We start from the raw sequence: 24,555 nt of genomic DNA on the forward strand, positions 1-24,555 counted from the left end.
AGGAATTCTTCCCAGAAAATAAGTCCTTACCAGGCCCGTCTAGAGTAAATCTAGAGGACGAGTTTGACTCTAGGAGCATTGGTCAAGCGATAAAGTATATCATGCCATGAAAGCTCAGAAAGAGTCAAAGGGGAAGGGAAAAAAAGATCGACTTGAGAGCACTCAGTTGTATGACACATAAGGAACCTCATGTAGCATGAGGCATAAGGAGCTGTCTCTGGATAGACTGACTCTGAATAGAGATGAGGAAGAGAGGAGTTGTACGAGTTGGGCACAAGAAATGTCAGACGAAGACAGAGAGACTTTCCATGGGGAAAAAAAGAGGGGACGTATGTGGTCCTGAGGGATGTTTTTCAAAGGATAAAGAAGTCAGATGGTCAGATTTAAATGCACTTATATCTATGGCGTCTGAACCTTTGACACAATCAGACCGACCTAAAGGGCAACTCCATGGTGAGAGGGGGGAGTTGCCGCCTTATGTGAGCAGATTAAGATCACTGCCAGGAAGAAGGCGATGTGGGAATATTGTCCCTACGGTGGATAGACAAATGATGAGAGATGAGAAAGAGTTTGGGGCTTCACAATTTCCCTTGGTAGAGAAAGGGGAGGCCAGACCACAGTATATACTGTGGCCCCAGATGGACAAGGATAATTTAAGGTGTATACTCCCGAGTTTAACTTTTTGCACTGGGAAGTGAATACATGAGTTAGAAAAAATGACGGGAGGAAACACATTAGCTAAAGGGGACATTAAGGGTCTCCTGATCACCATACTTGGTGAGAGAGCTGATGACGTGTTCACAAGGGCAGGATATGCTGGTATTACTACAGTTAACACTGCTCACAATGGAGCACCATTCAATAATTGCAGGGCGGCAGTCTGAAAAGCACTTAGAGTACTGTATCCAGACACGTCTGATATGGGAGGTATAATGACAAAAAAGATGTAGGACGGAGACGATCCGCTCGTTTACATTCAGAATTTTCAAGAGCAGTGGAGCTTGGAGACGCGTGAATCTTGGAGAAAATCTATACCTGTGTTCTATCATATATTGTGCCAAGGGCTGCCAGACCATGTACAGAAGCAGCTCAAGAAGTTAGTGGGTGTAGAAGCCAATCTGTGGTCAGAGATTCATCTGACCATTACACATTATTGTAGACTCTTGCAGGAGAAAAATCGCAAAAAAGATGATGCTAGAAAAAGCGAAGAGGCAAAATGAGTACAAAAGAAACTGTCTAAATATGCCATTGAAGGAGCAATGTTGGCTAGTGTAGACGGATCGAATTCACAACAGATGAAAAATATGCTGCAGGTGAATAACCAAAGGCAGTTTGATCAGAGTAATAATGGGTTTGCTGCGCGAGGAAGGGGAGGATTTCGAGGTAGGTTTTCAGAATAATCAAGGGAATTGGCAGAATAATCAGGGAATCTTCCAGAACAATCAAGGTGGGTTTCAAAATATGCAGAATGACAGTCAAAACATGCAGGATGGGCAGATTAGGAGGCCACCTACATGTTGGCCATGCGGGATGATGGGGCACTTTGCTCGCATGTGTAGAAATCAAGGGTTTGTGCAAAACCGACAGTTTTTAAGAGGGGGACTTCAAACCCGCCTCCATATTCGTAGCATAGTGGTGATGGGGTTGCTCAGAATCAAACGATGCAGCAGCAGCAAGCGCCGAGAATGCAGCAAGGCTTGCAAACACAGCAGATATCAGTCAATCCGCCACAAGGGAAGTCGCAGCACTCGCCCAGGCAGATTCAGCAGAGTACAAGTACAGGACAACTAATGACTCTTAGAATAGGGGGTGTCACTGTCGATGGAGGGAATCCTTTTACAGGTAACAGAATGAGGCTGTACCCACAATAGGACAGCTCACTGGGAGACTTGATGTGTTCAGTACTATCTGTGACGCCGAATCCTCATGAGGAACCGAGGGTGGACGTCAATATAGGAGGCAAACGTTTTTCATTTTTAGTAGACACAAGTGTAACACGCTCATGTATAAAAGAGGGAAAGTTTTCAATGTCTGGCAATGCCATGAATACTCAGGGTTTTTCAGGAGCTACAAGTGTAGTTCCTTTTACTGATGAATTACCATTCTCTATAGGAGAATGTGACATGAAGGTGCCTTTGCTGTATTCAAGGCAGACACCTGTCAATATATTGGGTCGAGATCTAATGACAAAGTTGAACATGACAATCTCGTTTACCGATGAAGGCATAGTGTTTTCAACACCAGGAATGCATTATTTAAACGTGAGCGGATTTATTATGGCATTTTCAGGACAGATAGCCATAAGAGCAATACCCTTAGAACCAGAGGTTTTTCATTATGGAGTACACATTTTATTGACATGGCTACCAGGCCTAGTAGGCAGAACGATGAGAATAACTGATGAATTTCTGTTTAGACCGAAAATACCCATGCGTGAGGAGGAGGGACACATTTTTCCTTTAGAGCTGCAAGCAGCCATAGTGCGAGGTGAAATGGCTTTGCTTGATGGAAATGATGACAAAGGCAGACGATGGTGTGCAGTAATTGCCATCGGAGAAGGTTACAGATTAACTGACGTGATCTATTTGGAGATCATCCATCTGGTGACGAAGTGATATTTGATATGATTATTACTTATTGGGTGAGAGCAATCAAACGAGAGGTTCCTCCGAAAATGATGCTAGCACAAAACCGTCCAGAGTATTTTGACGAGACATGGCAAAAGTGGCAACCTCATTATGGACCACAGGTCCCTATGATGGAGGCCTGTTAAAGGGGGTTGGAGAATTGAAACCAGGAGCAATTTTACCTCAAGCACGACAGTATGCCATGTCCTGAGAGGCAGATGAAGGTATTTCTAAGACCATTTCCGCCACGATGGATCAGGGTATTTTAGTGACGTCAGAGGCACAGTGTAATACTGCAGTGTACCCTATCAAAAAATCCAAGAGGGTGTCTTGGAGACTAAGTTAAGATTTAAGGCTCAGTAACCAGATTGTAGAGGCCGAGTTCCCTCTAGTTCCTAATCCTGCTGCAATCTTATGCAATATACCTGTTGAAGCACGATATTTCACTGTGATTGATTTGAAAAATGCATTTTTCTCAATCCCATTGCACAAAGACTTGCAGTATCTGACGTCATTCACGTTCAGACAGACTAAGTTAAAAAGCACAAAATTGCCTCAAGGGTATTGTGAGTCTCCATCGATTTTCAATAGAGTCCTCCAGATGGACTTAAGCACTATTGATTTAGAAAGTGTTGTGTTGCAATACGTAGATGACATTTTAGTATGCAGCACTTCAGAGGAAGAGTGTAGGCGCGATTCTGTTCAGCTGATGATTACACTTGCTAACAAAGGATATAAGGATGACAAAGAAAGAGAAGTTACAGTATTGTCAACAAGGGGTGTTGTACGTAGGCCAACTGATTTCACATGAAGGAAAGAAGGTTACTCCTGAGAGAGCTGAGGCTATTTTGAAAACTGCAAAACCACACACAATAAAACACATGCAGAGATTTCTGGGATTATGTTACTATGTGAGAGCATGGGTCTTTGACTACAGCACATATATAAGGCCTTTTTTGCAGGCCTTAAAGAAAGCACAGGCAACGCAGGAAAAAATAGTGTGGACTGAGAAAATGGAGGAAGGATTTGACGAGCTGAAGTAGGCAATTTTCACAGCTCCAGTTTTAGGGATTCCTAATTATGCTGAGGAATTCTTGTTCTCACATACATATGGCACTGTTATGATAGCAGTCCTTACACAGAGAACCACATTGGGGTACAAGCCCCTTGCATATTACAGCAGAATTTTAGACCCAGTAATGAGGGGTCACGTTCCGTGCTTACAATCGCTGGCAGCCGCTGCGTTCGCTATAGAGAAAGCTGCAAGCATAGTGATAGAATGCTCTTATGATGTTATTTGTTGAGCATGCGCTATTTGCCATTTTGAAGAAACCAAAAGGCACATTGATTTCTCATAGGGCTTATGCCTACGAGGTACTCATATCAAATCCGGCGATTAAAATAGTTTGATGCAGAATAGTGAACCCTGCCATGTTTGTAGCTGAACCACTGGCAGGGGATGAGCATGTGCATGATTGTTCGAACTATGAAGAGTTCATTGACGAAATTCCTAGGATGAAAGAAATTTCCTTGACAGGTGGAGAAATTGTTTTTATTGACGGTTCCTCAAGAATCAATCAAAATGATGGACAGAGATACACAGGTGCCACGGTTGTAAAACACACAGCCAATGGGGAGTTTCAGACATTGGTAAGTAAACTCATTATTCAGTACAGGCTGCAGAGCTAGTGGTGCTGATTGTCGCACTCGAGAATCATGCAAACCAGGAAGTAACGGTGTACAGCGTTTCCGCCTATGTGATATCAACGGTGCACGCAGGGTTAGCACATTGGAAAAGGAGGGGATACCTCGGAGCAGATGGCATGCCAGTGCAGCACACCGCCTTATTGAACAGGCTTATTAAGGCACTGCAACTCCCAGTAGCCATTGCACTCATTAAATGCGCAGCACATACTAAAAGGGCAGATTTGATCTCACGTGGAAACCAAGCAGCAGATGAAGCGAAACTCACTGCATGTTCAGAAAATGTAATGACATTTGATACGCCTGATGTAAATGAGAAAATGGTTGCAATGATGAACGTGTCTGAAAGATATAGTAATTTGTCAAAAAGGCAGCTAATGGAAATTCAGGGGGAAGCACCTCAAAATGAGAAGGATTTGTGGATGCGAAAAGGGTGTTCTTTAAACCCCTCTGAAGCATTGTGGCGACAAGACAGCACTGGTAAATCGGTGATGCCTGTAGCCTTATTAAGGGTGGCGTTGGAACAGCTACACTACCCTGCGCACACAACTAGAGAGAACCTCGCTGCAACTATTGCAGAGGATTGATTCGTACCAAATTTGTTAGAACATTTTGCGTTCTATGTAGTTAACTGCATCGTGTGTCAAAAATATACGGCTGGGCACACACTGTGCACAGTTAGGGGAGTTATTCCGAGACCTACTGGCCCCTTTCAGCATTTGCATATCGACTATGTCGACATGCTGCAAGTATGTAATGGATATAGATACATCATTGTTGTGGTTTGTCCCTTTTCACAGTGGATTGAGGCTGGTCCTTGTACACACCCAGACTGTATCTGTGCAGCCACATTTTTAGTGCGGGAAGTGTTTCCCAGATGGGGAGTATGTGAAGTAATGAGGTCAGACAATGGCCCACATTTTGTGAATCAAACATTTGAGCAGATCAGTTTGTTGCTTGGTATAAAGCACAAGTTCTCTTCGGCCTATCATCCCCAAGGAAATGGGATCTGTGAACGGCTCAACGGCTTGCTTAAAGAAAGGATAGCCAAACTGAAGCTTACCTTGAAGAAAGGGTGGTTGCATTGCCTACCACTGGCATCATATGCATTGAGGAACCAACCAGGTTCTGACCACCATCTCACCCTCCATGAGATAGTGACAGGGAGACGGATGAGGACATCCTTCACGCCTCCATCCAGAGTTAGAAGTGATGCTCAGCCTACCGCAGAAATGTTAGGAATGGAGCTACGTGAGTATTTTATGTGTATGACTTCAAGTATCCCTGTCATTTCAGGTCAGCTACGGTGAAAAGGGTTTGGGGCAGTACAGAAGACAGAAGGAGATGCTTCAACAAGTAATGTTCAAGAACTTTGTATTCCCAAATTATTCGCTGGAGATGCAGTCCTAATCAGTAATTTCATAAGGAAGCGGCATGAGCCAAGATTTAACGGCCCTTTCATTGTGGAAGACGTCACGCCGTCTGCAGTCAGAGTGCAAGGCAGATGCGGTTGGACTTTCTTAGGCAACGTCAAAGTTTATACTGGAGATACCCCTCTGCCCCCACCCCCTACAGAAGCAAGCATCGGGGAAGAACCTCAGCAAGTGCAGACAAGGTCTATGACGAGGAAAAAGGACGCAGAGGCTGTTGAGTAAAAGAAAAGATTTCATTGGACTGTGGCTTGGTTCGAGACACTCTTTTAGCCATCTCTGAAAGGGTTAAGGGAAGCTGATGCGAACACTCTGTGCAGTCATTTCAGGGTGAAATTAACAGATTGTGTTCTTAAAGCCACAGGAGCATTATTAACTTTGGACTCGGGCATGCTTAAGCCTTGATATGAAGAGAAATATGACAAATTCTGCGTTCATCTTCGACAATTGGAAGAGGGTGCAGTACCCTGATTCATTTCTCACTGAGTTCCTGTTTGGATTTGCCCATGGTGATTCCCAATGACAATGTCTCAAGGATCATATTTGAAGTTTTTCTCTTCATTCTGCGCACGTATCCAGCTATTGTGGGGAGAACTATTAGTGTTTGTTTTTCTGCAAGATCCTAAGAATGGTCCAATAGTAAGAAGGTTGCTCACAGCAATAATCGAACAAATTCTGCAGTTTCCAGAGTATACTGAGGAAAGGACAAATGCCCGTATCCGCTGATGATACTCACAGACTAGTAGGTGTGGTTTTTGTAAAGACCGGTAGGGGGTGTCTGTACTTCCCCTCTCTATATGGTAGAGGAGAGGCACAGAGGACCCCAGCCAAGATTCTCTATTGTGGTAGCAATGGACGAGCAATCAAGCCTAGCTTCTCAGGAGGTGATGCGGGCTGGTTCTTAAGTACAGTGTGGTCCCGAACCCCCACAAAGGAATGTCCACACACTGTATTACTGAAAACACAGTCTTTATATAATTAATATTCAAAGGTATGTACACGATCACAATAACGCACTTTGTACTTGGAAGTCAATAATGATAAATATATACAAATCTCATTAAAGTGCATCAACTGTACGGTTAAAATGGCACACAGATCAATAACGAGTAAACCAGCAATAGAGATAGGAAGGAACGCAAGATGGTTGAATCAATAGGCAGAATGCTGGCCCCGTTACCTAGACACAGTTCTGTGTGGAGATCCCCCCCCACCTGGGCAACCTGTAAATAAAGATATATAGCACAAGCCCAGTCCAAATGTTCAATAGTCTTACTTCTTCCTGTTAAGGTTTTACCCCCCGAATGTACCTGGTGGAGTAGAGTTCTCCGACGATGCACTGACCGATCCTTCTTGAGTGCCTCCCTTTCAGGCGGGAGCCACGGATCATCGAGAGGTGTCGGGGAACTTGGCGTTCGGTGTCGGGGAATCGACAGCCCTTCTTGAGTGCCCTCCCTTTAAGGCGGGAGTCACGGGTCCTCGAACGTCCGACGGTGAACAGGGTGAACTATGGTAAGGAAGTGACAGCTTCGTTCCTAGCGGTGCTCGTCGACGACAGAGCGTTGGCGTCCTGCAAGGAAGAGGCGTGCGGGGTACCTCGGTGACAATAGTTCTGGACCGCAAAGAGATGATGAAGAACTGAGGCCCAGCAAGGGCGTCGAGTCGTCGGCGTCTCTACGGTCTGTAGGTGGCAGGAAACCCACCGGTGGATACTCGTCGACGGTCGGGCCTTCTCCAGCGGGAGACAAGCAGATGGCGATGCAGAAGAGAGCGTCCGATGATCAATGAAAGTTCTTAGGCAAACGGGAGCACGGCGGCTCCGGTCGGCGACGGCGGTCGTCGACAGTGGCGGACAACAGTCCGAGTGCTTCTCCTTGGAGTTCCGCAGCAGTCCCCGTATCGGGTCGGCAGCCTGTTGAAGGTCTGTCTACCAGGGAGCGTTGGCAAAGATCAGCTGTGCACGATGGTCCCTCGTAGCTCGGGAAGAGGGCGCCTTACCAGGTCCTCTCTGGGTCAGTCCTTGGAGGCACAGCAGCTTTCAGATTGTGAAGAAGAGCAACAGCAAGTCTTCTCGTCCAGCAGGGCTTCAAGGTCAAGCGTCAGTTAATCCAGTTACTCGTCGTAGTGGAGACTTCAGCTTCTGAACACGATTCCTAGCAGTGAGAGGTCCCAGATATACTGTTGATCTCCCATTCATTCCGCTGGGTCACACTCAAGCATCCAATCACGACTACGGGCATTCATGCAGGCAGGCAGCCAATCAGGCACACGAGGTGTTCAGGCCATTCACTTCTCTCCAGACACTCACAACAAGTTATGTGTTTTGGGACAAGTACCGAACCATTCAACACTCCAAGCTTCATTCATACCGGTTTCGGGCAGGGTTGTCTCAGTCATTGTGTCAACCACCAGATACTAGACACCCACAACACGGAATGCATATTCGTCACACACTCTATTCACCCAGGTCCCACCCACAGGAGGTACCCACAACATACATCAGCGGGAAGGCTCCAGCTAGTCTGACTGGGCCTTCACAACAACACCATATATGGCACTTCCATCCAACAGCCAGTCAGGGGGAAGGGACAGAGTCAGGGCTTCCCAGGACTTTGGGAAAACAAGGTAATGGGTAATAGAAAGCAAGAGGCCACCGGGGCCATCTTGTTTTCCATCAGGAATCAACTGATCCCAATGGTAGGGCCGGGGTATCCCAAAATGGAGGATACTCTGCGCACCTGTCAAATTCAGCATGGAGCTGCCACCAGCCCATACCCTGCTCTGTGGGCCACCCACAGGTGCCCAAAAACATACACTAGGGGCACATGGTTGTACCCCCACCCATGGGTGCCATAAGGGTATCCCACGGGTCCGTTCACCAAACCAAAAGAAAGAGAGCTGCACCGCCAGGAGTTCCACATGAACTCCTGTGCGGAAAACACAACAGAACACACGATAAAAAGCAGTAAAGGACAAGGATACGGAGGCCCTGTCCATCCGATGCATTTCCAGCATCACAGTTTTCCATCGTCTGATTGAAGAATACCCGCATCTTGTTGGAAGAGACACTGATGTGCACCTATTCCTAAGGGACCCAAAAAACAGTGCAGCCCCAAATGAAATCTTGAGAGGTGTCATACTCCAAGTGAATGCCTATTCTGTGAGAAATCTTAGAGCAGAGTAAAACTTTTCCTTCGAGGATACAAAGACAAGAAACAGAGCCCATAATAAGAATCATGTGATCAGATATGAAAAGCCTGGAGTAAAAGGAGCTGGAATCAGATGGGAGGTAAACAAAAAATTGATTGGAGAGTTCAGGAAAATCTGCAGAGGACATTCGAAGATGGAAAAACAAAGGACAGATGCAGATCTGGGGATCGGTGTTATCACCAGACGGATGGGAAGAAGTGTGGTGATCTGCAGAGCCTGGGTGGTCATTGGTTGTTAGAAACCTGCCATTGACATAGTGCAGAATGGCTGCAGTCCATTATGGCCAGGAATTTCTAAACTACTGACTTGGGTCGAAGACAGAGGAGGGCCCTTGCAGATAGTGCCATTGGAAAGTTCAAAGCTGTTCTTCAGAAATAATGGAACAAAAAAAGTTGGAGGGAATCAGAACTGTGTTCGAATCTTTGACGTTCCAAGAATGGTACATAGAACAGCAGTTATCATGGATCATTATTGGGCTTGTGGATCCTGGGCATACATGAAGCTACCCAGGGTTTGGGGAGGACAATGCTCATTAGTAAATGTCCATGTTCCAGCATTGGTGATTCCAAAAAGTGATCTAGATCTTGACAGTTTTCCAAAAGCAGATGCCCACCTGAGGAAGAAGAGATCTGTGGATCTTATACAGAGGATGAAGAGAGAGAACTATTTCTCAGCTAAGTCAATAGAAGCTTTTGACTCTATTCCGTATGAGCACAGGCTGTTCAGCCAGAACTCATCAATGTTCAGCTTCATTTTTTAATGCAGAGAATCCAGGTTGGAGCAAATACCAAGTGGCTACAGATCACCAGATGGGAATTGCTACAGACAATCAACACAACCATAAAGGGATTCAATGCTATCAGAGAAGAGATGAGCGCTATACGACTGATGACTCTTCAGAATAGATACGTCTTGGATATGATTACAGCAATGGATGGAGGTGTTTGTGCAAAAATCGGAGAATCATGTTGCACATTTATACCTTCTCATGATGTCGAGAATGGCACCCTGACGGAGGCCCTAGACATGCTGACAAAGCTCCATGGTCAGATGATAGACGAAGTAGAAAACATTGCTGTTGCACATTTATACCTTCTCATGATGTCGAGAATGGCACCCTGACGGAGGCCCTAGACATGCTGACAAAGCTCCATGGTCAGATGATAGACGAAGTAGAAAACATTGCTGATGACAGCTGGGTTGGGTCACTCTTCTCTTGGATTCCACAATGGATGGCGGACATGTTCAATTTTCCTGGAGCCCTGATCGTGTTGGTGTTGCTTGGATTTTGTGTGATCAAGATAATCTCACAATGTAAGAAGACAGCCAAGAAAGCCATAGGGATGAAGATCATGATCGATGTCGGATCCGGATGGAAAGCCAGAGACCTGACAGATGAAGAAATCAGAGACTTTGTGAAGGCCATTATCCATGCACCTGAGGGGACGAAGTTCTTGTATCCAAAGAATCATAAGAAGTATGTAGGAAGATGGATCTATTGCAGTCCAAGTGGACAATGTAGTCTAATGACATGGCACAAAGATGAGCATGTTAAATCTGCTGGATGCCTAAAGGAAGTCATAAAGATATGGATCCGAAAGAAGCTTTCTTCTAACCAAAATGCCTGCATGTGAAGGATGATGAGAGAGTGGTCGATAAATCGCCCAGAGGGGGGAGTGTAGAGGAGGAGCTAAGTACCTCCACCTCAACTGTCCCGCCCCTTTACCTGCATGTTGGAAACCAGAGTATGTGACTGGTACATAGAACATTTGAACCAACAAAGGGCAGAGTATGGACTCTGTGCACTACCTGTGAAAATACCGACAGCAAAGAGACTCCTGGAGACAAGGTTCCCATTGAGAAAACCATACCTGCATACAAGAAAATATGATGGCCATTTGAATGAAATCCCTATAGAAGCAGAGCCAATAAACGGTAAAGAAGAATGGTAACATCACCAACCATCGCCAGTATACGTCAAATAGAGCTGAGATGACGTACATAGAAGAGATGCAGAGATCAGGGAATGCAAATATTCTATAAGGCATCAAGAAAGTATCAAGGATAAGTCACATCTTGGGATCAAGGTGAAGAAACCTATGCCACAGAAACAGATGAAGACATTGAGTCATTTTACACATGTACAGATGCAAAAGACAAAGTCATCGTGAGGCTAGCTTATAGTGAATATATTGCGGCAAGCGCTGTATACCTATGGACAAGTAAAGGATGGATGTTTCCACTACGCATTATAGCAGTGCTGGACAGCAACAAGAAGGCCTCATTTCTAGTGTGTCGCAGTTAAAAAGCAAATTGAATTACAAAGTGAATCTCAGCAGACGAGGCTGGGTCAGCCAAAGAAGCCAAGGTCTTCTCAAACTGGAGTGAACTGACATTGGATACAAAATCGTGTGAAAGAACAAAACTCCTGTTCAGAAGGCATGAACATAACGAGGAAGACGTCAGAGGTTTATTAAAAAATAGTGTTAAATGCACCAAAAGGATCGCTTCCATGGTCTCTAGTCACATGGAAGCATGAAGTTGGATGAACGAGATGGTCACACCTACGCACGAGGGCAGACCGTGCTTTTCATTCCCTAAATTTCTCAGCGCTAAGAACACTCTCAAGGCCGAGCTTCAAAGTCTAATTGGCAGTAGACCACTGAGGTGATGATGGATTGATATGCTAATTGGTGGGAAGCAATGGTTAAGACGAGCTCACCAGCACCTGGATGCCCAGCCTGCATGCTGCTAGACGTAGGTGGCAAAGTACTGACAGAGGTTAGAGTGCCAACCAATTGTAGAGGACTGCATATTTAGGGGTCCTATAGTAGTGTAAACCAATGGGATGTCGTGTATTTAGTGACATTAATAGTGGTAATTTTTAAGGGAGGGCTTAGTTGCCCCACCTGATGTTAAGTAGCCAATCACATATTGACACTTTTTTATACTAGTATAGATCATTTACTTAGATGCTCACCCAGAACCCATCACCCATACGCATAGGTTTTTGTAGTTTGCCACATAGGATGACGTTGGTACATACGTAGGTTAACATCATCGATGACTAGTTTTTCTTATAAAATCTCAGTTTTTACTAAGAATGTTTGAGTAAGAGGATCAAGCGAGTTTGTTGATATTCGTTATGCTCCCTGTTTTAGATAATTGATATTAAACTGCTGCGCCCTGATACCCTTGGGTCTGGTGCGCATTATAAATGATTAAACAAACAAACAAAACAGTCTTCCTTTTGCCAACTACCTGAGTCGTTTTGATTATTGATGTATGAATAGAAATCTGCATCCCCATCCATCTCCAGGGTAATTGCTTCTCATCAAAAGGACTGTGATATCCAGTTCAATAGCCAGCCATCTAAATCCTAACCGGCAAAAATGAGCACAAGCATCTCTTAAATTATACTCTTAGAACCTCCTACACACGGACTGTGGCATTGAGGCCATACAAATGGGGAAAGAGCGCTATATAAACAATAAATTACAATACAATACAATACGTGTACGCCTCTCAAACAAACCATATCTTGTATATAGCCTGGCACTGATCTGACCTTTGGATTAGTCCTTCCCTCTCTACTCTGGTGGGACTTGAGGTGTCCAACCACCCACGTGCCATCTGGCACACAGGTGTCCTGCCTCTTGAGGTTACAAAGCGTTGTAGTGTGGTAGGCCTATACCATGTTTTTAAGAAGCAATTCCACATCTAAGTTTGGCATCCTGGCTAATTGGAGTGTTCCCTTCAGGACACGGTTGACTCTTCCTACCATGCCATTCTGTCTTGGGCAATATATTGCTGACTCGCTAGATGCCGCCCACCCCTCTCCCCCCTGCCACCGGGTACAGCTGTACCCCTCCTCTGTGCCCCTCTGTATCCTACCACCTGCAGAATATCTATTCTGTTGTTACCTCTGAAAAGCTCTCTGTTATAGTTTATAGTGATTCGATCGGGAAAAAAAACGACGACCGACAAACCAAAGCATCTAATAAAAAGGATTGAATGCCTAAGCATCGACAGGCTATCTTTTACATGTAAAAGTGCCTTTCCATCTTAACCAGTCAATCGAAAATATAAATGGACTGGTTTAAATGGAAATGCACTTTTACATGTAAAAGATAGCATTTCAATCCTTTTGTTTTGTAACTTTTAAAACGTTACATGGAGCTGTCCAGTGCTGGAATTTCGTTACTGGCCAGCTCCTTGTAACGTTTTAATGTTTTTTTGTATATTGGGGGGGGTGGGAGTGCCCACCCCCCAACCCTAACCCTAACGTAACCCTTAATCTAACCCTAGCCCCAGCCCTAACCCTAATGTAACCCTTAATCTAACCCTAGCCCCAACCCTAACCCTAATGTAACCCTTAATCTAACCCTAGCCCCAACCCTAACCCTAATGTAACCCTTAATCTAACCCTAACCCCAACACTAACCCTAATGTAACCCTTAATCTAACCCACCCTAGCCCCAACCCTAACCCTAATCTAACCCTAGCCCCAACCCTAACCCCACTAATTTCGATGGATCCATCGAATTATATACAACTAAATGCCTATTCGATGGAATGGAATTTCGTTGCATATAATTCGATGGTATGTCTGTTGATGCTTTGGTTGTCAATGGATTGACCAGATATCCTCTGTTATGCATCTGTATTGTTTTATACTTCTGCAAAGCGCTCCGTTGCATATCAAAGCTAGGTCCACGCTCAGTAAATACCATAATAATAATGATTGCTGTGGTTTCATGCTGCACACCAGCTGTACTTAATAAATAAATAAATAAATAAAAAGTTGCAACAATGACTGACCTGAATTAAACCCCGTTATCTGTTAATAGTGTATACAGGAACCGATCATTTCTAATGTTTTTTTTTTAGAAAACCCATCACTGATGCTGCACTGGCATCATTATACCATTCTACCCACAGCCATTTATTATCCATCAATACAAAAATACATCTCCCTCCTTGTTCCGTCACCGTTAGTAGCCCAATAATATCCAGCACTCGTTTTTCCCAGGGATGAGGTGGCACTGCACCGGGTGTACGCGAGATTCCATAGGTACATGAGACTTGTGCAACCATTTGCTTCAAATTAGTGTTTGTTGTGGGTCTGCAATACCATTCCCTTGCTCTATGCTTTGTCACAATTCACCCTAAGTGACCCTTGTGAGCCGATTTGAAAATTAGAGGACATACTCCTTTGGCGGAACAATTTTATCACCCCTCAACAGAAATGTCCCAGCTAACCATAACTTTCTGTGAACCTGGTGAAATTGAGCACTTACCCCTACAGGTTGTTGTGGCCATCCCTGAACTAGTATTCGACATACTGCGCCCATCTCAGTGTCGCATTTGTTTACTTGCTGCTATGGTGACAGTCCATGGTTGCTTTGAAGGGCGCTTGAGCTACTCCTGCCCAAGCATCCTATTCCTGGGGTGATGCCTCCTCCTTCTCCAGTGGCAGACGCGACAGTCAGTCGTCCACAATGTTTTTTAGACCCAGTGTCTACACCACTGTAAACTTGAGTTCTTGGAGTGCCAATGACCTTTTTCCTTGTAGCTTTCCGTAAGTGCTGATGTTTAGTTGCCAATTCGGTTTGCCTCCCCTGCTTTCTCTTCTCACCCCTAGTTCATTTTCTGTTGCCCCAGCATCCACCTGGGATCCCTCTGGCGTTGGCAGATCGGGTGTTTGGTGTCTCATTTCTGTTTGGCACAACAATTCCCAGTCCATTCCCTGGCGGTGCTTGATTCCGTTCTTGCTCCGGTCTGGGTTTTTTGTTGTTGCTCCCAGTCCTTCAACAAAAACATGTTGTAGTACTTTCATTGCGTGCAAGCGGGATGTATAGACACATCTTTATGTGAATATCCCAAATTTGGGCAGCTAATTTTCATACTTTTTTGCAAAATCGGTTTTCAAGATTTTTGAAATGAAGGGTGCAATTTTGAGATGTTTGGGGCGAAAAAAATCACTTTTCTGTATGAGGAAAACCTAATGTGAAAATCTGTTCATAACGCGATTAAAACACATTTTTAAAAAATATGAAGCCATCTATTTCATATTTTGAAATTTTCCTTATTTCAGAATTCGTAATGGAAGGGTTCAAAAGTTAAGACAAGTTAGTTACTGAAACTTATGGACAACCTCACTTAATCATAACTATGCCTTATTCCATATGCCAACGTTGCAAAATATAGAGTTCTTTCATTAATTAAAACATGTTTTCTTTCTTCACCTCTTCATTTCCCTATTTACCACACTTTCCTTCTTTTAAGGAAATATTTAAATTAATGTTAGTTAGCATTTCTTACTCTTGCATCTTTCCAAAAAGGCAATCAGTTGTTTCTAAACATTTTCCAAAAACGAACTTTATTTTGTCAAAGTTTCTCTCTAGTGCATTGTCTACCTTTGCACTAGAAATAATATGCCAACACAATCTCTTTTCCCACACGACCTTTAAAGGTCAGACTTTTTAAAGGTTCACCTCTAAAAAATAAGAAATGGACAGGGTACCACGACAAGCATTACGCGTATATAGGACATCTGGCTTATTTTATAGGAGTGTATGTTTGTATTTTGTTGCTGAAATATTGAAAAGGTTGGGGGCATTAACTCTCAAGGATGTATGTTCCTGACGTATAAAGAGGTATCTTTGATTAGGTCACGTGACAGAACTTTAATCAGTGTCTGATGAAAGTAGTCCCATATTTGGTACGTTTACATTGGATAGCAGGTGTTACCAGAATTTTGGAGGGATAGATTACTTAACCTTCAACATTTCAGGTGTCACACTATTTATTTCAGTTTTGTTTCAAAACATGGACACATTGCCTCCAAAAGTGGAAGAATAACATGGCATTTAGTGTAGTTTTGTTTCCTTGTCTTGATCTTCCTTAATTCTAGTATATTATTCTCTTTTTCACGAGATAGTTCCGAAGGTACTTGTTCTCACCATAACTCTTACACCCCTACTCATTCACTCGGCTTTACGTTTTTGTCTATCTGCATGTGCTGGTACTTTGGCTTGGAGTCTTTGGAGCATCGGGGTCTAGGCTCAGATCTGGTCATGGTGTATACTTCGGCTCTTTGCAATCAGCCTGCAACCACCCATCTTGATGCAGTGGCCCACAGGTTTATACAACGGGAACCTATTGACAGAACTCATCAAATAAAATATATGCTTTGTCATCACCACACACGCCTTCAAAAAGACCCATGATGGGTCGAAACACGTGCCGGCTGAGTGTATTAATAAATCACCGACAAATATAAGCAACAAGACTGCTCCAATTCTCTGTAAAAATCTGTATACAATCATACAAAGAGTCATTAGTTCAATGAACCAGCGCTAGGGTGATAACGGTTCTTCAACCCAAAATCACTTGATCCTGCAGTGCTTTTCTTTTTGCAGCATTTTCTATGGGGGGGGGGCAGCTTCAAATTCCCCCTGCTACCACACCCCCATACTCTAAAGCCCCAAATTCGCCTTTCCCCTACTCCCTGGACTTGCAGCACTCGCCCTTGTAAATGGTGCAGAATGTGCAGTAAAATGGCTTTTTACCAAGTGCAGTGAGTTGGGTGGATACCCCCAGAAAATGTCTGAAGGTGGGGAGAACATGCATCCTTACCACCTCTACTCCTACCTCCTCACCTCTAAGGTGCTATCAAAGTGTGCTCTAAAATGGGCATTAACATTCCAAAGATGCAGTCTCTTGAGGGACCTGCTATGCCATGAGTTGGTAGCTGGAGGGGAGTCGTGCCCCAGCCTCCAGAATCCAATGTAGGTGCAGAAACACAGGCAGGTAATGGGTGAGACACCTGATGTAGCAGCCTTGGTGCTAGTTTGCACTCAGTTTGGTGGCCCAAACCAAAATGGAGCGCTCCGCATAGAAACACATAGGATAGTACACAACATCTGACTGCGCTTTGGATGGTTCCCATTGGCAAACATATGTTTGATCTCAAGACCCTGGAACATTCATTGTCGATTTGAAAGTATATCTATATAATCTAAGGGCAATTTCGAAATCCCTTAGGCACAACAGAGTAGTGGACTCTGTGAATAATTAGTCTGCACCTGAGCCGAAAAATATTTAGAATTGTGTCTCATTTAATAAGCACTTCTTTCTCTTCCTTTGAATTTATGTGTTAAAATGTTGTCAATGCAGTATAATTGACACTGACACACCACTATGCACATCATGCACTGTTTTGTTGTTCTTTTAAAAAAAATGATTGTAATTTGTCATAATTGTTGGTTCAGATACTATTCATGTCACAACTGTCTATAGAAACATTTGTTTATGATTTTTGTTGAATGTAATAAATACATGTTTACCAACACTGAGTATATTGATACAGTGGGTGGATATTATTATGTTCTGATTGATTCTCAGGATCTCTAACTCAGGACACCGAACTTGTAGAACTGCTAGACGGACTTTACCTTTAGGATCTGTCGACTAAATATACCTCCCTTTTGATGAGAGGTAGCAAGGATACACTCATTTGTTCTTACTTGGATAGTTCCCATGACAGCTACCCCAAGCGGAATGAGTTTGCCTGTCAAGTGCTGGCTGTCATGAGACAGGGACGGCATTTCGAGGTCCTGTCAACAAATGGGCAATGAGCCTCATCTGAGCTATGACTCACCAGTCACTAAATGGGGTAATAACCCTCTGCATTGTCCACAAGGCCTTCTGGGGCCTGGGTCCTCAATACCTCCAACTCTCTCTTCGTAAATACCTTCCTACTCAAGCTCTTCACTCCTCCACCTCCAATTCCCTCTGGGTCAGTCGCTTCTCCAAGCAAGGAGTTGATGGTAAATCTCTTTCTTCAGCTAGGGCCTTCCTCTGGAGCAGCCTCCCTGCCTCTCTGAAACTTGAGGAGAACCATCTCCGGTTCCAGAAGTACCTCAAGACCTGGTAGATCTCCTTCTTCAGCTAGGGCCTTCCTCTGGAGCAGCCTCCCTGCCTCTCTGAAACTCGAGGAGAACCATCTCCGGTTCCAGAAGTACCTCAAGACCTTCCTCTTTGCTTCTGCCTTCTCTCTTCCTCTCCCCTGTCTGATACTGCACTGGACACCGAGCTACCCTCTCATTTCGGGCCCAGGACCCTACCCACCCAGTTGCACACCCGCACTGCCTCCCGGCAACCCTTGCACTTGGGTCTGTATCTGTAACCCTAGAGTCCCCCTACCTGCACCTTTGGACACCTGCTGTCTGCACTTACCCTTGCACCTGCCACCTGCTGGCCACACTTCTTGTTGTTTTGATCCCATGTACAGCACTGCCCCTTCCACTTTCCCCTGGAACTTTTACCCTCCCCTCCCCTGCACTTGCGTGATCTCAATGTCACTTGGCCTAGTAAGACCGTTGTCTCTGTCCTCCCTCTGTTCCCTCTTCCTTGCCTCGTTGCGCCTTGAAACACTTGTGTATAGGCGGGTTACAAATGCCATATCATATCATAAGACATCGAACAGGGTGCTTGTTTAAGTCCTATTACATCACACTGGGCATCAGCATCCCGAGGCCTCAGTCGGAATAGCTCTGCAGTCATCGTGTCTCTGTGTTCCACTGATCAAGAGGCATAGGAATATAAAATCTTCACTCAACTTCTAACGCATATCAGTAATCCACTGGCTATTTTGTTCAGCACAAGACGTTTGTCATAAAGCCTCTTACAAGAGCATAATCTTGGATAGTATTGAGACACATTAAAATGGAACCCATTTATTTCCCCCCCTATTTGCTTCTAATGAATGGAACAAACAGATAAGGGATGGGTTCTTCACTGAATGAACAGTAAAATCCAATTATGTTTTACTTATGCCCATGATGAACAGCAGTGCGAAAATGTACATATCAAATTACCACTGGGTTTATTTGCATGTTATGAATGTTAGCATCTTTGGGCCTGACAAGCCCAGCACTAAAACAAACACTATGAAGGGTTAAAGAATTAGGCCGCGCTTAAACTGGAGTAAAACACGTTCAGTCAATTAATTATTGGTAAGAAACTAATAATTGCCTCTTTTTCTACCAATGTAATTCTAGGACAGTTGATTCTATTGTGGTTGTTCCAGAGGTTTGCTTAGTGATCTGGGTTAATTTCAATTATCTATTGTTGCATGCAACCTTAGTGTTTATGGCACTGAGATGGTAATTGTGTTCATTATACATTAATGCTCTGATGATAATGTTTTGATGGTGTTTGTTGGCAGCAATATTCTATGTGAATAAACTATTGCTTTGTCACAGAACATTGGTAACAGTACGGAGATAGAAAATGGATGCTTCAAAAATCAGTGATGAAATAATGGCAAATCGAGCGAAGGCAGCAAAAATAATTCAGAGGGCATGGAGAAAGCATATTGTAAGTATCCTTCTCACGCAAACAAATGAGCAATATATTTAGAAGGGAATCACATTATGGTGCATTTAGTTCAGTTAATGTTCTCTTTGTTGTGCCCCAATAACCTATACCCCTTAGTGTATTCTTCAACCGAAAATGTTGACCTTCAGATGTAGGGGTAAAATATGATTGTGTGTTATTAATGACTGCATTGCAAACATAAGTCTTCAAGATGTCATATCTGTGAGCACTCAGATTTTTTATTTATTGACCCTCAAAAGAGCCCATGGCTAAGGGAAGGCTTGAGCATGTAGAAGTTGTACATTAGAATTGCTTTCAAGGTAGAACATATTAGTCTTTCATGAACTGGTTAGGATAAAATGTGTCTTGAAATGTAGTCAGAGAAGGTTATTAATGATTTTGATATTTCCTCTGGCTACTTATTTATGTTGCACCTGTGAATTCAAATGTTGTCTGTCATTGATTGCTTCCAGCAGTGTAACTTACCATGTCGGTTTAACATGTTTCGGTGTAAATGAGGAGGATATCTATATCCTACTCGAGAGAGATTATTGATTGAAAACCGTTTAATCTCCTACTTTTATAATACAGGGATTGAAATTAGAATTTGTTGACCAGGAGTAAAAAGCAGCTCCTGAGTATTGGGCATAACCTGTTAGGCACGAGCTACTACCTGTGCAGTGCCAGGAGCTAGTGCATAATGCGCAGCAAATTAACTTTGTACAAAAGATTCACTTTTCACATTTATCCATTCCATATTATCCAAAATGCCTTAATTGTCATTTAGGTGTGCCTTTCATTCACCTTTTATACACATTCACAAACGTACACAGTTGATATCACATAGCTATGTTTGTATGACACCACTTGCATGGGGAGTCAAAAGTAGCTCCTGGCAGCCGTTGGTTTCAAGCTAACCAGGCTCCCCCTGGCTATCACCAGGAGCTCAATATCTCCCAGCTCCTGGCAATTTCGGACCCTGATAATATTGAAGCATTTTAATTAAATAAACAGTTTATCTCTGCAATACATGAGCTATGTGTGATGAATCCGATGGTGTCATCACTCCTTTCCCGGCGGTGACCTATCCTCATCTGGTCAGGGGATGGCAGCCGCTACCTAATCCTGACCAGGGGGGCGGCTATATGAGGGAGGATCACGTGGGCGGGAAGTGACCCTGGGGGTGGGGAGTGTTATGGCATCATCAGACGAGACATGATATTCCCCTTTCTCGTTTGAGGATACCCTCGCCATTCCCCATGCCCTAATGCATACTGTCACCCCTCGCCTCATCGACCCCAAAAAAGGCACTGAAAACATCTTTCCAGGTTCTGCACACAAGACATCAAAACTGAGTTGTCCTTCAAAACCACTAAGAACACTGTACCAAATTTCACATATAAATCATCAGAAACAGACTTTTATTTCCCTAAATAAAGCCTCCACTGAACGGAAGCCCAGAGAGACGTAGAGCACAGAAGCAGGAGCCGTGAGAGGATGTGAATCTGAGAAGCAGAAGCGGCATGAGAAGGCAGAATGCCGGAAGGCTGCCACTGGTTTACAGTGGGAGAACCGACATATGCCAGCCAAAGCCAGTGAATACACCCAAGGGAAGCGGGGACACCGGAGCGTGTCAGCAAGCCTGCCAAACCCAAATAAATGCAAATAAAACAAATAAGAAAGAATGAGCAAGTACAATTCTCTTAAAGACGTACTATACGGAAGAGACTGTCAAGTTTGTGAATGTGTGCCATACACCTATGAGAGAAACCCTGGCAGGATAGTATGTATGTATTCCAGGGAGATTTGAGACAGGACAGTACAGATACAAGAGACTATCTGGTCTACAACTGTGTACAATACTCACATCCCAAAGCACTGGCAGGGGAGTAAACCAGCAAAATTAAAGGTGCAAGAATATACACATGAGAAAAGCCCTGGCAGAAAAATATACCAGGGGAGTGTACCAGGCAAACCCAAGTCATAAGAATATATACAGATAAGAGAAGCCCTGGCAGGAGAGTATACCAGGCAGATATAAGTTGCAAGTATATTTAAGTGCAAAAGCACTGGCAGTAAAAGTATACCAGTCAAGTTGAAACAGTGTGTTTTATACAGTACCTGAGAAAGTTCTGATCAGGATATAACAAGACTAGTGAAAAGGTTGAGAACAATTATCAAAAAGAAGTGGAATCCTGGCAGGAGAGTACACCAGGATTTCGAGTAAGATATGGACTAACAGCCAAGTTGTTCTCTATGGTTGATCAAAAGAAACTTTAAGAACAGACATTCTTGAAATACAAGGAAGAGTGAAGAGAATTCCAGGGGAAGGGAACCACCCTCTGGAACAAGGAACTTTGTCCTTCAGTACCATTTTTGTGTTGGAGTTACACATTTCCTTTTTAAACATTTGTGCACTACTAAAGGCCAAAGACGTTTTCCCTTTTCACCTTAGAGTTATTTTTCTTACATGTGAGGGCCAGAATAGTACTTTGGACACAGGACGGTTTGCTTTAGACGTCCTAACCTTGGACAGAACCGTAGGTTTTGTTTAAGGTAGCAAAACACCTTTTAGAGTAGGAACAGAGAGGCATTTCCCAACCCCCTTTTATTTTAATGAAAGTCTTTGACCAAAACCATGAATCCACTATGTTCATGTCTCATTTACATATGCCTATCACATGTTGTTCATCTTGATCACATTTACTGCTCTGTTTTACTTTGCTTGTTGTATCTGAGCTCCTCTATGGAGCATACTTGTTATGAGTGTGACAGAATCCCACCTGTGAGGGCAGAACAGCCTGAGCTTTTTTAGTAACATGTTTATTCTTCATTGTTTGTTTATTCGTGTGCACTTTGTCTTTTTCACCAAATGATTTATTTTAAAGTGGGGTTGTCTCCCCAAACCCTCCCTATAGCCCATATCCTCACTCCCTATACCCACACAAACATGGCATATATTTAAAAACCAAAATTTGGTAAAATTAATTGAGGAAACATGCACAAAGTGCACACAAATAAACTAACAAAAAACGAATTACGTTGCTAACCGGACGCCCTATTCATAATGGTCCCTGCTGAAAAGCATAGTGCAATCATGTAACTCTGCTGGGCCTGTTATTGACGCCTCTCAGCAGCTGCCTTGTAGTTTGGAAACGTGGCAGAACAAAGTGACATGTGCATTCTCCAACAGCCATGATCTGCATTTTACTGTAGACCATTCTAAATCTAAATTAAATGATGTAATTGTGTGCTCCCAGAATCTGGTTCCAGATGAAAAACAAATGTACGTCTTGACGGGTTATGGTAATCCACAATTATACTGGCCAAAGAATTTTGTGGCATTTTAGTGTTGGCTGTGCTTCTAGTGACCTTCCTGTCCAGGGTGTCAATTAACCAAAACTCTTTTATGTAAGCCGACATGCGCAGGGGATGGGCTTCAAAACCTCCTGTAAACGTCCCCATTTCCTGCAGACAAAGCACACTGCTTATGGCACCACCAGGCAGAAGATTCTAAAACAGCAGCCAAGATTGGACCCCCTTTCAGAAGACTAGAAGGCAAACAATCCACTGTAGAAGATTGCCCATTTAAGGGGGTGAGACCATCACCATTTTGAATCATCTTTGGATATCCGAAGAAGTATTAGACCTGGAACTTTGTTGGGAGTACAGTGTGCTCCAAATTCCTTTTCAATGGAGGTGATGACAAAGACCTCCAAAAAAAGAGCAAGCCTTTTCCCTCAGCTATTCCAGAGGAACATTTGGGAGGATTTGCTGACAAGGCCTACTGCAGCTGAGACCACTGGTACGTAAGACACTACTCACTTGAGGTGACAGAACCCTGCAAGTGTTCTCTACAAACGTTCCTGGTTGGGAAGCGCCATACAAAGGACCTAGCTTGCCCCTGAAGACCCTGTATGGGGTAACCCTTCCCACAGAAGGCTATAAACAACAGCTCTGTACCGTGTTTTCCAGATTTGGTAAATGTACGAACCAGTTTGACTGCTTTGAGACACTTTTGGGGCCACTGCAAGCATCTCGAGATGCCATTGACACTTACCGCTTTTCAAACTGCTGTCAAGCCGCTAACCCAATCTGTCACCTGCTTTTGCCCCAGTCATTTTCGAGCCAGTCGCCTCTGAAGAATCACATTGCATTGTACAACCTCTTTGAGCCAATTCAAACAATTCAAGATGCCAGCTTGACGCATCTCTTGCCTGTTCTTCACCTGATTAAAACCAATCACTGCTATAGGACCACACTGCATCACTGGACTGCCTTTAGCCAACTCAACTGTCTCAACACCTGCAAGCCATTGGGAACAACTGACTCGATGTCTCCACCCCAAACATCCCAATGCAAAGTACTAGAAGCCTGGCCTGATGCCGTTGAGCCCCAAGACCAAGCATTAAAAGCATTTCAAGTGGTATTTCCCCCTGGCTTGCATTACAGGGCCCTAGTGACCAGCAAGGCCCCATACTGTAACTTTTTAAAAGACACCTTCGGTGAACTTGACATTGCTGCTAAAATGATTGCCTGTGCAGCCCTGTCTTCAGACCCAGAGTGGCCACTTTCATTACAAAATCTGCTTATTATGTGTCTTCTTTCATAGGGGAGGGCTTGAGTGTTTTTGATTAGTGTGTTTGTATTTTTAGTTTAATTAAAGTATCCTATTTTTATAGAATCTTAGTGGGATGTTCTCTTATTTGGTGCCACGGTAATATTGTTGTTTGTTCTGCTTCTGTTCTAGCTCCCAACCCTCCGAAGAGTATAGCCTGCCATTGGCCATGCTACCTTAAAGAGACTAAGAAGGTATACCTGTCGGATGTGCCTGTTTCATCTTTAGGATTGGGGTCACTGCAGATTTGGTAGTTGGTAGTATTATGTGGCTGAGTAGGAGATTTATCCACTACTCATCCCTGCACTCCTGCAGAACAGTAGTATTTTGGTCAAAGCGAGTGACAAAAAAAAGGAGCCAAATGGATGAGAGTAATACAAAAAAAAACGAATGCAATCTCAGTTGTTTAAAGGCAGAAACTAGTTTTGAGGTCAGCAATATTTAAACAGGAACTAACATAATTTGATACTGGCTTTATTTTAATTTAAATCTGTTGATGTTTCATAATCAGTCACCCCCCATTATACAGACCAGAGATAATTCACACTACATATTCACTGAATAACTGGAGATTTGTATT

General features: G+C 43.7%; 1 protein-coding gene across 3 annotated transcripts in view; it reads left to right on the forward strand.

Annotated features, from left to right (window-relative positions):
* C7QH11orf65 (chromosome 7q C11orf65 homolog) overlaps nt 1–24,555 on the forward strand; it is a 387,959-nt gene that overhangs the window by 36,502 nt on the left and 326,902 nt on the right. For all 3 annotated transcript variants that reach the window (XM_069640286.1, XM_069640287.1, XM_069640288.1), the window contains exon 2: nt 19,243–19,357. In XM_069640286.1, the coding sequence (XP_069496387.1) occupies nt 19,271–19,357 (87 nt within the window). In that variant the 5' untranslated portion in view covers nt 19,243–19,270. The remainder of the gene's footprint in view (nt 1–19,242; nt 19,358–24,555) is intronic.

This window comes from Ambystoma mexicanum, chromosome 7q (genome assembly GCF_040938575.1).
Source record: "Ambystoma mexicanum isolate Mex_15411 chromosome 7q, UKY_AmexF1_1, whole genome shotgun sequence".
In the NCBI taxonomy this organism is placed as follows: Eukaryota; Metazoa; Chordata; class Amphibia; order Caudata; family Ambystomatidae; genus Ambystoma; species Ambystoma mexicanum.